This window comes from Suricata suricatta, chromosome 4 (assembly GCF_006229205.1).
Source record: "Suricata suricatta isolate VVHF042 chromosome 4, meerkat_22Aug2017_6uvM2_HiC, whole genome shotgun sequence".
Classification (NCBI taxonomy): Eukaryota; Metazoa; Chordata; class Mammalia; order Carnivora; family Herpestidae; genus Suricata; species Suricata suricatta.
In genome coordinates this window covers 141880869-141897109 of record NC_043703.1, presented here as the reverse complement: position 1 = coordinate 141897109, position 16241 = coordinate 141880869, and the positions used below count along the sequence as shown (strand labels likewise).

The window sequence follows — 16241 nt, the reverse complement described above, 5'->3', positions numbered from 1 at the left end:
GGGGGCCGCGCCCTTCCTCCCCGCCCGGCAGCCGGAGGGAGGGCGGGCGTTCTCTCGCAGCCCTTTTATTCTAGACAGCTAGGTAGGACAATGAGTTTTAAAAACCGCCGGAGTTGGGAAGCGGCATTGCTACAAAGACCTGTTTAATCCTGTTACGAATTCCCCCCATTCAAGGGAGAGGCTGGGAAGGTGTACAGCTCATTTATTTTTAAACTTTTTCTGTTTACAGGACCTTGTTGGTAATCTGAGGATTTTTATTCGAGGTCTCTCTGACAGATGGAAAACCTGAAGTAACCTCAGGCTAGCTAACCTTGTGTTTTTGGAAAATTAGCCTTGCTGGTGAAGTAACTGGGAGTAATCGACTATTATTAGCTCACTTTGCGTAGCCGTTCATACAGTGTTGCAGCCGAATTCGCACACAGGTGAACCAAATACATGGAGGGTTTTAGGGTAAATATTTGTGCCAGATGTGAAGTGTCTAGGTCGAGTCTTTTCCTAAAAGTTTATGGCATTTATGTACAGTGTTAGATAAGACGGAAATTACCAAGAACTCAGGATTTTTCTCTAGAAGCCTGTAATTTAGTAAAAAGTCATAAACAAATGAAATTGAGTAACAGTACAAACTTAAATGTTAGTCAGATACGAAGTGAGTGTTACAGAAGTTGAAAAACTGGGGCAGTGAAAAAATACGGGTAAGAGTGAAATCGGAAGCATCCTGGAGTGGATCGGTATTGCTCCAACCTTGTAAACTGGAGTCTTTGGGGGAGGGGGCTCCAAACAGGCCTAGAAGGGAAAACAGGCCTGGAGCATTTACAGTGAGAAGGTGGAGCTTGTGGAATTTGGCACGCAGCGAACTTTCCGTATCCCATTATCTTTCTGGGTATGAACTGGAACACCAGGTAGAATGTACCTCTTGGGAAAGGACTGATGTCTACCTTTATCATACCCTCACCCAGCTCAGTGTCCAAGACAGGCCTACTGGTTGACCTGTTTTTGAAGTTTATCTCTAGCAACTATCTTCTCTATGGAAGAGGGAGGTGACTGAATGTGCTCAAGTAAATTATTCTGTACAGGGAACTCAGAAAAGTTGGATTTTTAGAAAAGTAAGGTTGGTAACATACATGTGGCTTCTGAACATAATCTCTGGTTGGATCATCAAAGACTTTTCCCTAGACTTACTTGCTTTTAGTTCTAGTTAAGAGATAGGAGAGAGAAAAGGGTTTAGAAACCTTTAAAAGTGAAGGGAAATAAAACCAGAATTAAGTCTAAAAAAATATTACATTAGACAGTACCCTCCAATATAGGCCTAACATAGTCCTAAATATGTTCATGAGATGTGAAGGTTAGCTCTAAACATATTCATGAGATGTGAAGATAATCCTACGTACATTTGCACCAAGAATATCACTTTAGGTTTTATAGACCCTAAATGACTATAGAAATCATCTGTTTCTCTGGTAATCCTGTGTAGTAAGGGCAGGGTAATGTGGGAACTGAACCTTAGCTATGACATGAACTTGCTACTTGACAGCTGAATGAGGAAACCAGACAGTTAATTTTTACTCCAGTCTATCCAATAAGAGGCTTTTTTGACTCATGACATTGCATCACAACAAATGAGAGATGTTGAATTTGTCTTGCCAGTGGGTGTTTTGGGGGAGATTACCAACTCAGATTGTTTAGCTGACTCACTGAGTTACATGACTACTCTTATTTTCTAGTGATAACTAAACAGTAAGTATTATAGAAGTATAGTAAACCTGGAGAACATTCAACAACAACAAAGGCATTATTTGAAGGACAAGAACAAAAATAGTGAAGTTACTGTCAGTTGAAGACCTGATTCCACAACCAGGTGGTGTTTGACACAGTAAAGGAAACTGATCGGGTACTGCAAGAGAATTAACAAGAGGAAAAACACATCTTTCTTTTGTCCCTGAAACCTTGGCTTGGTAAACATTTTCTACAAAAACTGGTAAATTGATTTTTGGATTGAATTTGATGTATTTTCTCCCTTGTAGATTTTACGTAGAATTGAGTCACAGATCAGTGTGAAAATAGTTGATGAGGTAACAGCAGCATTAAATGTAAACTGTAGTAATCAACTATAAAAGTCTTTAAGTTTTGTTCCTTTGTTTTGGAGAGGAGAGACAAAACCAGATAAACATGCTCCAGCATGTTTTCATTTTACCAGCACTGTTGCAAAACGCAGTCTCCTCTAGAAAGGCAGATTTCCTGAGCCCTTTCTGCACTGGGCTTCCCCCCCCCCCCCCCACTCTGTTCGTTCCCTGTTGGAGAGAGCCTTTGTACCTTGCGTTTGCCAACCACCTTCTGGCATCAGAAAAGCCCCTCTTACTGGCCCAGCAATAGGTGGAGTTCCAGTATTGGGTGTTCTGTGATCTGTGGAAATGCCTAAGGAAATAATTGCTTTACAGAGGAAAAGTCTTATCTGTGAATGGGAGGTTTTCCCATCGGTGGATCCCTAGAGACTCAGACCAATACCTACTATTCTCCCTGGTATTTTTAGAGTTAGGCATTATGATGCTTTCTTTGCTGAATTCTCTGCCTTCCGAGGTTGGATCCCAACTGGATTATTAACTACAGGGAGGGCGTGTAGGTACACCTATTTTAAGACCTGGAACTGTGACACAGAATTTGAGATACTTCACAAGTTTTCTAACTTTTCCTTCTGCTTGTAATTTCTGTCACCTCATCACTTAGCTTTGCAGTAATGAACAGGAGATGAAGCTAGTTGTTTTGTTTCATATTCTGTGTTTTGATTTCTTCCTCTTTAATAGGAGGGGGAAGTTGGGGTGGGGAATGTGCAAGAAGGAAGTCTAGTTTTACTGCATTTACCTTTGTTTAACATTTATGATGTTCTCATAATGTATTCTCTCCATTTAATTCTCACAACTCAGTGATGGGTACTGTCTCCATTTCATAGTTGAAGAAGAAGATATCTTATCCACAGCTCACACAGCTTTTAAGGGGCATAGCTGAGATGTGAGCCTGGCTGGCTGACTCCAGAATTCACATATCTGGGCCACGTTATTTAAAATCCTGGGGATGGGAGAGAAGAAGGCAGCACCTAGGAATATATTTATTTTTGTAATCTTTTTAGAGCTGATCTGATTATAGAAAGTTAAAAAGTTTAGCTAGAAAAATCTGAAGAGGAGCAGGATTAAACTGATCTTGTCTAGTACTCCTGTTGATCCTTAACCCTGAGGGCTAAGTTTACTTTTTTGTTTTTTTAAATTGAAAATGATTATTTGCTTTCTAAATGAAAAGCCCTGTTTGCCATCTGAAGGAATTTTTAACAGGGGCCAGCATACGTTCTGTCGGGGGCCAGATCGTGAATATTGTGAATTTTACAAGCCTTAGGGTTTCAACCATAACTATTCAAACTTTGCCATTCCAGTGGGACAGCTGTCAAATATAAGCAAAGGTCTGTGGCTGTGTCCCAATAAAACTTTATTTATGGACATTAAAGTTTGAATTTCACATTATTCTCATTTGTCACAAAATAGTCTTTTGATATTTTTTCTTACCATTTCAAAGTGTGAAAACCACTTGTGAGTGATACAAAAACAGGTGGTGAGCTGAATTTTTGCCCACACCCTTTAGTTGTCTGACCCGTTTTTATTTTGTTTTACATTTTATTTTTTGTTATTTTTTTAATACAACTTATTGTCAAGTTGGCTAACACACAGTGTATACAGTGTGCTCTTGGTTTTGGGGGTAGATTCCCATGATTCATTGTTTATATACAACACTCAGTGCTCATCCCAACAAGTGCCCTCCTCAATGCCCATCACCCATTTTCCCCTCTCTCTCACAGCACTCCCCACCCCCCATCAACGCTCAGTTCTCTGTATTTAAGAGTCTCTCGTGGGTTTGCCTCTGTTTGAAACTATTTTTTTCCCCTTTCTTTCCCTATGTTAAGTTTCTCACGTTCTACATAAGGGTGAAATCATACAATATGTGTCTTTCTCTGACTGACTTATTTTGCTTACCATAATACCCTCCAGTTCCATCCACGTTGCAAATGGCAGAATTTCATTCTTTCTCATTGTCAAGTAGTATTCCATTGTATTTATAAACTACATTTTCTTTTATCCATCAATTGATAAACATTTGAGCTCTATGATTTGGCTGTTGAAAGTGCTGCTATAAACATTGGGGTACATGTGCCCCTATGAATCAGTACTCTTGTATCCTTTGGATAAATTCCTAGCAGTGCTGTTGCTGGGTTGAAGGGTAGTTCTATTGTTAATTTTTTGAGGAACCTTCACACTTTTCCAGAGTGGCTGAACCAGTTTGCATTCCCATCAACAGTGCAAGAGCGGTCCCATTTTCTCCATATGCTCGCCAATACCTGTTGTTTCCTGAGTTGTTAATTTTAGCCACTCTGACCTGAGTGAGGTGGTATCTCAGTGTGGTTTTGATTTGTATTTCCCTGATGATGTTTGATGTTGAGCATCTTTTCATGTGTCTGTTGGGCATTTGGATGTCTTCTTTGAAAAAGTATCTATTCATGTCTTCTTCCCATTTCTTCACTGGATTATTTATTGTTCAAGTATTGAGTTTGGTTAAGTTCTTTATATAGATTTTTGATACTAACCCTTTATCTGATAAGTCATTTTCAAATATCTTCTCCCATTCCTTCGGTTGCCTCTTAGTTTTATTGATGGATTCTTATGTAGTGCAGAAGCTCTTTACCTTGATGAGGTCCCAATATTTCATTTTTACATTTGTTTCCCTTTCAGACACATGTAGAGTAAGAAGTTGCTGCAGCTGAGGGCCTGACCCATTTTTAAGGAAAGTGTGTAGCAATGAACCAGGCTAGCCAACAAGATACCATATTTGATACTGATTTAAATATGTATGTATATATAAATGTGCTGTAAACAAGTGGAATTTGAATTTAAAAAAATAGTATTTAGCACCCCAAAATAAATACTTAGGTATAAATCTGACAAAATGTTGCAAGATCTGTGTGAGGAAAAATAAACTCTGATGAATGAAATTAAGAATGAAATAGAGTCCATGTTCATAAATAGACTTAATGTCGTCAAGATGCCAATTCTTCCCAACTTTAAAGTCCATGCAGTCCTAATCGAAATCCCAACAAGTTCCTTTGTGAATATCAACAAATAGATTCTAAAGTTTCTATTGGGAGGCAGAAGACTAGCCAATTCAATACTGAAGGAGAAGAATAAAGTCAGAACACTGACACTACTCGACTTTAAGACTTAGTATAATGCTACAGTAATCAAGACAGTATAGTACTGACCAAAGAATAGATTGATCAGTAGGACAGCATAAAGAGCCCAGAAATAGATCCACATAAATATTGTCAGCCAATATTTGACAGAGCAGCAAAGGCAATTCAGCAGAGCAAAGATAGTATTTTCAACAAATGGTGCTAAAGCAATTGCAAAGAAAATCTGACCCAGACCCTACATCTCATTCACATAAATTAACTCAAAATCAGTCACAGACCTAAATGTAAAGGGCAAGACTATAAAACCTGTAGAAGATAACATAGTAGAAAGTCTAGATGGCATTGCGTATGGCAGTGACTTTTTAAATACAACACCAAAGGCATCCATGAAAGAAATAATTGATAAGCTGCAACTCATTAAAATTAAAAACTTCTGTACAGAAGATGTCAAGAGAGCAAGAGAATAAGCCACAGACCAGGAGAAAATACTTGCAAAAAACCTCTGATAAAGAACTTCTCCAGAACATACCAAGAATTATTAAAAACAACACACAGAAAAAACCTGATTAAAAAATGGCAAATAGCATATGAAAAGATGCTCCATATCATATGTCATTAGGGAAATGCAAATTAAAACAACAATCAGATACCAATACACACCTATTAGAATGGCCAAAATCCTGGACACTGACGATGCCAAATGCTGGCAAGGACGCGTAGAGCAATAGGAACTTTGATCCTTGCTGGTGTGAATGTAAAATGGAAGACATAGTGGTTTCGTACAAAACTAAGCCCGCCATACGATCCAGCAGTTGCATTCCTTGGTATTTATCCAAACGAGTTGAAGACTTCTATCCATACAAAAACCTGCCATTCACACATTTCTGAAAGACAGAAATCTTGCCTTATTTTGCTGTGAAACCAAAACTGCTAAAAGCAAACAAAACTTAAATCTGACCTAAAAATAGCCATTTTTAGGAAGTTGTTTTATTGACTTGGACTCAAACTAGGAAATTACATAGTCCATATTGTCTAATAAGTTTATTTTCAGTATGTGTGAGCAGGGTGGGGAGAGAGAGAATCCCAGGCAGGCTTCGTGCTTGGAGCTGTGAGTCATGACCTGAGCCAAAATCCAGAGTAGGGTGCGTAAGCAACTGAGCCACCTAGGTGCCCCCATATCATCTAATTTCTAAAATAGTTGACCTTGAACAGCACAGGTTTAAACTGATGAGTCTGCGTATACATGCATTTTTAAAAAAATACAGCACTGTCAATGTATTTTTTCATAGTTTCTTTAGTGTTTTGTTCTCTATCTTTAAGAATACAGTATGTAATACACTAACACAGAAAAGGTGTTATTTGATGCTTATGTTATTGGCTGTAGTTTATCTTTATGTCCATAGGCTTCCAGTCAATAATAGGCTATTAAAAGGCTTTGGGGAGTTAGTGGTCATATGCAGGTATTCGACTGTGCAAGGAGTGGGAGTGGCATCTTTAACCACCTACCCCCATACTGTTCAAGAGTCACTTATAATCCATTCCTGGAGATGTTTTCTTTCATGGATCTTTCAAAGAGAAAAACTTTTCTTTTTTTTCCTCTTACAAGTTCTGTAAATCCTGTAAAGTTTTAAAAATTCTGTTAAAAAGGTATAGTTTCTAAAAATGTGATTGCTTTACTAGGGTCTCAAAATAGAAAATGGAAATTCTAAGTAGCTAAATGTGCTATTGAAGGGGAAGGAAATTGAAACAATTACTAAACTGTGATCTACAGATCATCTATGAATTTCACTTACATTTTCAACTTGGCCCCTCAGTTTCCAGTAACTTCAGATGAAGTGATAATAGGCTGCCAATAAACAACCACATTTGGTAGTTATTTCAAGCTTTTAAGGATTTTAATAACCTGGAACTAAGAAAAGCTAGTACCAAAGAAGGCTTATTATATAAATTATCTGGGGAATAGTACTTATTAAAAATAAATGTGTTTTGCTTGAAATTTTAAAAAGAAAGAACGCATCTTAAAACTTTAGCTGTGATGAATTTGGCCTTAGTTTTGGTTATAAACTTGAACTTCAACATTGACAGAGACCAATGCATGCATTTTATTACTTAAGGACTCTAGGTGTCCCTAGAGTCAACACAGAAAACATTAGTCATCTATGAAAGCAGCTCAATTTTAAGATTTTTTAAAATATGTAACTGAAGAGATTTGGGACTCTTTCGGAGTCTAAGCAAGATCCTCAACGTATCTGGGAAATATTTTGAAAAACCAGAAAATCAGTGGTTGCCTGTGATTGAAGAGGGGCTTGTGGGAATTTGGGGGAGTTGATAGAAATAATCTAAAACAGGTTTGTGGTGATATACAGTGATGGCACAACTTTATACATTTACTAAAAATCATTCAGTTTTAAACTTACAGTGGCTAGATTTTATCGTATGTAATTTATTCCTTTAAGCATCTGGGGTTAATTAGCTATATTCTGTTTGGTGAGACAAAAAGTTTTGAAGTTTGTGAGGGGGTGGTCCGGATGAGCTCTTAGAGATGGCTAAAGCACATGCCTTTGACTGTATTTTTGTGGTGCTATGAAGTTTAGTATGAGTGTAGTGGTATGTTGCATTTGATAATACACACTTGCTGGCCACAAGAGCTTTATCTAAAGGGAAGAGAATTTGAATTAAGACATTGATGGGGAAGGAGGAAAGAACTCCAGAAGTGATTTAGGAAGTGTTGTTGGCTTTACAGTTTCTCTAAGAAGTTGCCAGGGCTTCTCATTTAGGAGAGTGTAATGTGAATTGGCCACCAACCAAGAAAGGACATCTAAGAGGGATCAGCATGGAGGCAGGAAGGGTCCATGATAAACCTTAATCTAGCAGCCCTGTGGTCACTAGGGAATGAATAGAGTCAAAAGAACTGGAGCAAGGTTTCATTCAGGCTCCAGCTTGGCCAGTGTCAGGACATGACTTTATTTCTTCCTCTACCCAGAAAGGTGACAAATTCCTAGTTCAGAAAACTGTCAAGATTAAACGTGGTATGTAAAGTACCAAGTGCACTGTCCGATACAGTATAGAAACTAAATAATTACTAGGTGTAAGGCAGAGTTTAATATATCCTCCAGAGCCCAAGAAGCCTGATTCAGGTGTTAGTCTTAGCTTTTAATGACCTTCCTCCTTAAGTAATAAAGTGGCGCTCTGATTGATACCAGCCTCTTGAGAATTTGGATAGTGAGTCAGTAATAGGTTGTTCCTAGCCCTGCAAAGCTAAGGCTTACCACCTAGAGCCTAATGACCTCACCCTGCACAGGTTTTTCTGCTTCGTATTCTGCTTGGTAAAGACCTTTGACAGGGAAGTTTGACTTGTTTTTACTAGATTCCATGGCATTCTAACTTATCATTTTTGGCAAATAAGAACTACATTTTACAGTTTTGTGTACATATATAGTACTCTATAAATGGAAACCACAACTAGGAATAGTGATTCTGCACAGATATTTTTGGTCTTGGTAATGAATCATATAATTGAATCCAGTAAAAATACTTGGATAAAAATAAAAAATAGACTGAACTTGAAGCAGGGAAGAGAAAGTATATTAAATCTCCTTACCCCATGTAGGATAAAGGGCCAGTAGCAAATGGTCACAGCTACATTGTAATTTTGAATCAAAGATAGAATGATGTCGGGGCTCCTGGGTGGCTCAGTCAGTTAAATCGGCTTCAGCTTGGGTCATGATCTCGCGGTTCGTGGGTTTGAGCCCCGTGTCAGGCTCTGTACTGGAGCCTCTCTTCAGATTCTGTGTCTCCCTCTCTTTCTGACCCTCCCCTGCTCACGATGTCTCTCTCTGTCTCTCTCTCAAAAATAAATAAAACATTAAAAAAATTAAAAAAAAAAAACAGATAGAATGATGTAGACAGAGAGTATAGTTTTGAAACCCAGTACATTTTCCACAGTACCATTGTATCTGCCGTGACCAATTCAAAAACATCTAGATACTCCTGTACTATGGCTGAAATAAGTTACACTATGAATATTATATTTAAAAGGTTGAAGGAAAATTGGCTTTAAAGTAATGAGTCCCAGAAGCCCAACCAGGGGGGTCAATCACTGCACAAATACTAGTTTTCAGCGAAATACAGAATCCAAGTACTGTGTCTTAAGAAGTGGGATGGTAAACCTTGCTGTTGGTTACTTTCTGTAGATGACTGGTATTAAGAAACATGACGCAGTTCACCTCGCGAGCCATTGCACGCTTTGGTTATATGAAGAGTCATAAACTTCTGTGTCTTACAGGGGACGTAATCATGTGATGCAAAGCGGTGACTGAGCAGACAGAATGACCTCAGGGGAGTTGGAGCTACCACTCGACTCTAGTCATTGTTGCCATATGAGAACACATGTCCCGTGTGCCATCTCTCCATTGTTTAAAAAAAAAAAAAATCCAAGCTCTATCATGAGAAATCTCTCAAGTCTTAAATGGCGACCCAGCTTTTTTTTTATTAATAAAAAACCGTGTGGGCCACATTTAAGCATGTCCACATATGTTTTGTAAGGGAAGGGTTGTGTTTTGTTCACTGCTGTATCCCTATGCCACCAGACAAGTTCAGCCTGCCGGCCTCAGATTTGCAACCTCTGACCTTTATGTAACAAATACTGTGTTCGTAAGCATCTAGAAAAGGGAATGCTCTCATTTTAAAGGCTGAAACAATAGTCTTGCCTTCTGTTGTCATTTTGGAAAAATGTAATCAAAAGCTAACTACTATTTTTAAAGTCATGTCATTTTTACCCAGAGTTTATTCATTGACATGTTTGCTTAAGGTGCAGTGGATTTTCTTTCACTAGCCACAGATTTTAATTGCACTTACCATTTGTTTTTCATTCTTCTTAAATTTGCATATCAAAATATTTAATGGAAGTCATAATGATCTTTGTGATAATGACTTTTCTGATGACCTTAGGACTGCCTAATAACTAAGGAAGTTCACAGATGTAAGAAGAAATGGACTTTTTAAATTTGTAATGAAATTTCCCTCAATTTAAAATGACATTGGATTCTTACTACAAACATAGATTGTAGTTTTTTTTCCACAGTGGCAGCTAGAGCGACCTACTTGCCATTTTAAATATACGTAATACAAATATTTAAAACACAGGAGCTGAAAATGACACTGGGAATAAATTCTTTTTTAATGAGATCTGTTGTGTATTCTTGACTATATCTAGATCTTTTAAAAAAAAATAGTGTTTAAGGGGATTGATTGGTGTGAATTGAAGGAATTCTGCATATTCACTTTTAACTTTTGAAATCCTAAAGTGTGATTATTCTTGTTTCAGAATTTGGATTCAAAGCTCTTTTTTTTCCCTAGTGTTTCAGCACTTCATTTCTTAAGCATAAGTTATGTAATAATGGCTTCTCTTTCTCTTTTCTCTGTTCTTGTTTTCCTAGCTGTATGCCAGGGCATGGAAGAATTTTGGTTTAGGTTGGGTGAACTGCACTCCAGTCATGGTGTTCTATACTTGAATGCTGTGTAACCTTTGATCACTTAATAACCTTGGATAATTTATGAAGTGGGAGATGATAACCTCACGGAGTAATTGTGACGATTTTGAAATAAGTAAAGCACTTATTGCTCCACAGACTCCGGCCATCACCCCTCCATGGTTGTAGAGATGCCTGATGACCAGAGCCACCCCATGCTCTTGACCAAGACTTCCCCCTTCTCGTTTTCTGATCGCCCCTTGTTCTACTCTTCGAATCATCCCACTCATGCCCCTCAAGTCTTTCTTCAAATTATACGTACTCAGAATGTACAGTTAGAACTCAGGCTAAGCCTTTCTTAGGTCTATGCCTGTGCTTCTCATTACTCAGTTTCTGATACTCCACTTTCTTCATCTATTTTTCATACCAAACAAAAGAGAAGTAATATTATTGTTCTGGCCTTGCCTAAGCATGTTTGCTTCCTTGGCTCACTGTTTCTAAACGGTTATTAGCTTGGTTTGCCTGTTTATTTGTTCAGTGCATGAACTTTGGATCCTTTGGCACAGCGTCACCTATTTCCCATAATGAGTACCACTACAAAGCAGAGATCACACATATGTGTTATTTATATGTACATCTCTATGTGTATTTATAAATGGTTCTCTACGACCCCCCACCAGGTAGATACCAACAATTTTTTTAATCATAATGCTTTCTTGTGCTTTTCCATTTGCTCCTAGGTTTTTAGAACTTCAGCTATAAAAATGGGCAGAATTTTCCTTGATCATATTGGTGGTACACGTCTGTTTTCTTGTGCAAACTGCGATACAATCCTGACCAACCGCTCAGAACTCATCTCTACTCGGTTCACAGGCGCCACTGGCAGAGCATTTCTTTTTAACAAGGTTAGTGGGAAAACCAGTTTCATTTCGTAAGTGGGTTGAGTGAATATAGTTGACAGCAGTACCAGAATACCCCTCAGAGTTTGGAGATACCAGAAATGAGATCTGTAATCTTCATGTTCAAATGAGTGCCCACTAGCTTACCTTTGGGACCTTAGGAAGGCATTACTAGAATGTGATTTTTTTACCATGAAAGTTTGAAGACAGTATTACAGTAAGAAGGATAGTCTCCATTGCTTTAGAAAACATTCAGTGTAAGAACTTAGTAGGGACTTCATGGACTGTGGAAGAAAGGGTAGAAATACCGCTATACCCATGTCACTGATTTGTCCTTATGGGGGGGATAGCTGCATGAAGCTTTCATAGCTGACAGGGAAACTGGATGATGATCATCTGACCAACTTCCCTTGCTCTAATATATGCTCACCAGTCATCCTTCTGATTATGTTGTGGCTTATGGCATGCCAACGGGAAGAGCATTTCCTGATTTACAAATTAATGACAAGTCTGCCTGCTTCTAATTTCTGGCTTGCTTTACAATTGGTTGAGTGATTCTGCCTCCTGGAGTCTAATGTGTACTAGCAGAATTGAATTTCCAAATCTTTTAGGCTAAGGGATGGAACTAGTCTCAGGTGCTGCTCTTAAAAGGTCAACTAAACTTCCCCAGTGGACACCCCTCTGTTCCACTTAGAAATAGGCTTTTCTCTCACAGAATTGATAAGTGTATACTCTTGTCCTTTCTTTAGCTGTAGAGCCGGAGTTGGTACACTGTGGCAGGCCAGCGGTCCGTTTTTGTAAATAATGAAACACAGCCATGCTCCTTCATTTATGTATTGCCTGTGGCTGCTCTTGGGCTACAGCAGAGCTGAATGGTTGGAACAAAGATCACATAGCCTTCAAAGCCAGAAATAGTGACTATCTGGCCATGAACAGAAGAGTAAAGTGTAGAGGACTATTGGATGTTCTGAATCCTTGGAAATTCTTCACACGTTATTTGAACCCACTTGAAAACTGTGTCACAGTATATCATCTGTAGTTGGCTTAGTGTGTCCCTGTCGGTCTGTATATAAAATGTATTTCCAGAAACAGAAAAAACTTTCTTTATGGAATACCTGTTGCATACTAGGTTCTTTTACATCGGTAGCCTTTTTTGAACTCCTCATTGAATGGCGAATGGTAACAGCTGGTCCCAAACTGACATTTTATGGCTCCAAATTGAGGACCTTTCACTGCAACACAGAAAGGTAGCTAGCACGTATGAATAATGTGGCTAGGACTGGTATACAGTACAGGAATTCGGGGGTGCATTAGATGTCCAGTGCAATTTCCAGATATTTGCCTTTCCCAGCAGCTTCTAAAAATAGCCCTTGGGCAGGGTATTGTAGGTCTGACTAAAGTACCAACTGCCATTTGCTTTTCTGAAGTTGCACTCACTGCATCAACCACAATAACCTATGCTTTTTCGGCCGGTAACGCACATGGCTCTGCAATTTTGTGTTCCCCCATTTCTTAGGTAGTTAACCTGCAGTACAGCGAAGTTCAAGACCGGGTCATGCTCACTGGCCGCCACATGGTTCGCGACGTGAGCTGCAAGAACTGCAATAGCAAACTGGGCTGGATCTATGAGTTTGCCACCGAAGACAGCCAGCGCTATAAGGAAGGCCGCGTGATCCTGGAGCGCGCCCTGGTGCGAGAGAGCGAGGGCTTCGAGGAGCACGTGCCGTCCGATAACTCCTGAAGAAAGAAGCTAACTCCATCTCTTCCCAGGTCTCCTTCACTGAAAACAAAAATCTCCTTACATACACTGTCACCTTAGCATCAGGGTCGGATTCGTGAACTGCGGAACAAGAGGTTGTGAGAATCTAAGATGGAAACTTTCTTTCTTTCTTTCTTTTTTTGTTTTTGTTTTTTGTTGTTTTTTAAATTTCAATTTTCCATCCAGCAGCAGTGTGTAGAGAGAATATTATGCAGATGCTGTTAATTTTTTTTTTCCCTGTGTTTACATCTTGAGGCAGAATAGTCTGTCTGCAGCTACACGATGGGCTATGTGAGGGGAAAAGTCTGGGCTATTAGAGTGAAAAAGTGTGTTGTATGTAAATTTTGAAAGGACAATGTGTCAAGAGCATGGTTTTTAAACTCATTTGGGCTTCATTTAAAAAAATTTTTTTAAACCCAGTTATTTCACTTGATTTGCTAGCTTCAGGGAAGAGATCCGAAGTTGTGACCAGCGCTAAAGGTTCAGTGTTAGTATGGCTTGTGCTGGCCCCCGTGCCATATTCTTGTTGGAGATGAACCGTAGCACCAGAGCCCACCTGTCCTTGTCAGTCTTGACCCAAAGATGTCACCAGTCCTAGTTATTTGTCACCACGTAATTGGTGTTGATTGGAAACTTTTCCTGAAATGGGGCAGAACTGCTTGGTTGTCTTTTCCATGTAACTTAAGCATAGTAATATAAATAAAGTGATAGTTGGATGTTTTTGGTCCTGTGTTGCTTTTAAAAACACCTTTTTAAAAGAGCAGAGTATTTAATAAGTAATTTTCCTGGTAACGTGTTTTTTTTTTTAATCTCTTAAGCTAAATTGACTGTGTAGAGATTACTTTGTTGAAAGCATACTGTTGAAACTCCTAGGACTGCATTTAGAAAAGAGTTGAACAGAATGCCAGTGTGCATCCATGCAGAAAGCATTTCATCTGCATCTGTTTTCAAAGAAGGGGGGAAATGAAGGAGCCTATCTAAAATTAGTGCTTTGCAAAGTGTTTTCAGCCTATCCTCATTTTTGTGTTGATTTTGACAAATCTGTAGAACCTAATAGTTTCATCAAAGCACTAGATCTTTGTCATTAGCATTATTTTCTCAGATCTACCCTCAGAAGTTCAGCTATTGAAATTTAAACTGTACTTGGTCCCTTCAAGCAGAAAGGGATCAAATGTGACTCAGGGTGTTATTTTAGCCCCAAATTTACAACATTACGAAGTATTAAAATACAAATGTTTCTTTATCCAAATGATTTCTAGATATTCTAGTATTTGTTTCTGGTGGAATAAATGACATTAAAATTGGCTAATTATTTAAATGTGTGAATGGGTGTTTGCGTGCTCAATCTCTAGGTCTTTGTCTAGAAAGGATATTTGACTCAATTAGCAAAATCTTTCTGTCATTGATACTAGAAGTGACTTCTGAGTACAGTTATGATTAAGTTTCTCTTCTTTGCCTTCGGGCTCTTGGTTAGAGGAGGCATAGTTCTCTGATGAAGTAGGTGTATAATACTGCATTTGAGAGAAGTGGGCACAAATGGTCTTTCCTTCACCGTGGAATAAATCTTCAAACTTTAAGAACCAGCTTTCCTTCCCATCCATTTCCTCCATACTGGCCTTGGATTATATGCACACCCCTGCTAGCCTGCCTTACCTTCAGGGCTATGTGCATCTGCTGTCACAATAAAGTATATTTTGTCTTGCATTGGTGCAATGCTACTTATTTTCCATGGAGTCTAGTAACCGTCTAAGTTTTTTAAAATTTCTTTTTAAGTTTATTTTTGAGAGAGAGAAGACAGAGCTTTGGTTGGGGGAGGGGCGGGGGAGGGGGGAGTGAATCCAAAGAAGGCTCCAGGCTCTGAGCTGTCAGCACAGATCCCGACATGGGGCTCAAACTCACAAACTATGTTAACACCTTTGAGTAGCCCTGGCTTTCTTCAGTTAGCAGTGATAAGGTGACATTCTGGCTTAACTTTACCTAATCTACACCAGGAGATACTGAATTTACCAGTGCTAACTTCTGTGATAGGACTTTGCCTCCAGCACTGAAGAACTAGTTTAGTATATGTGAACAAATAAAATGACCCATCACTAGATTAACTTGGGCGACTGGCAGGTACCACAATGAACAATGAGGTCCTCTATGTCCTCTATGTCCAAATCTTGTATTTGTAGGGCACCTGGGTGGCTCAGTCGATTGAGTGTCCCAACTTTGGTTCAGGTCATGATCTCATTTGGTGAGTTCGAGCCCCAGCTCGGAGGCTGGAGCCTGTTTCAGATTCTGTGTCTCCTCCTCTCTCTGCCCCTCCCCCCATTGGCACTCTGTTTCTCTCTCTCTCTCTCTCTCTCAGAAATAAATAAAACAGTTTAAAAAAATCTTGTATTTGCAAAACTGACAAAAAGCAACAGTGAAGATCAGTCGGATTGGATTGTTTACGGAAAAGCAAACGAACTTCACTGGAGATGAGAAAGCACTGATGGAAAGGATTTTGCTTTGGGATGAGGAGGTTGACCAAATACAGGGGAGTATACCACATAATCAGTGGGTCACTTAGGGATGGACAGAGTTAAGCTTTAATATTTGAAGACTCCAGAACCCTTCTTTTAAAAAAAGATTTTTTAATGTTTATTTTTGAGAATTTGAGTGGGGGAGAAGCAGAGAGAGAGAGAGAGAGAGGGAGATACAATTTAGAAGCTGGCTCTGGGCTCCAAGCTGTCTCCACAGAGCCAGACATGCGAGATCATGACCTGAGCTGAAGTCGGACGTTTAACCGACTGAACCACCCAGGGGCCCCCAAAACCCTTCCTCTTAATTTTAGGTGACAGTGACCTGGAATTATTTTGGTTTTAAATAACAGGAGTGATTTTATTTAAAAACCTAAAAATATT

At 39.0% G+C, this 16241-nt stretch overlaps 1 protein-coding gene across 3 annotated transcripts in view; it reads left to right on the top strand.

Moving 5' to 3' along the window:
• Positions 1 to 15057, top strand: part of YPEL5 (yippee like 5) — a 15635-nt gene extending 578 nt beyond the window's left edge. Inside the window, exons 2-5 of one of the 3 annotated variants that reach the window (XM_029938015.1) lie at positions 230 to 422; positions 1722 to 1975; positions 11436 to 11600; positions 13111 to 15057. In XM_029938015.1, the coding sequence (XP_029793875.1) occupies positions 11460 to 11600; positions 13111 to 13335 (366 nt within the window). In that variant the 5' untranslated portion in view covers positions 230 to 422; positions 1722 to 1975; positions 11436 to 11459 and the 3' untranslated portion in view covers positions 13336 to 15057. The remainder of the gene's footprint in view (positions 1 to 229; positions 423 to 1721; positions 1976 to 11435; positions 11601 to 13110) is intronic. The other 2 variants (XM_029938016.1, XM_029938014.1) reach the window with 2 other exon arrangements.
• The last annotated feature ends 1184 nt before the right edge of the window (positions 15058 to 16241 follow it).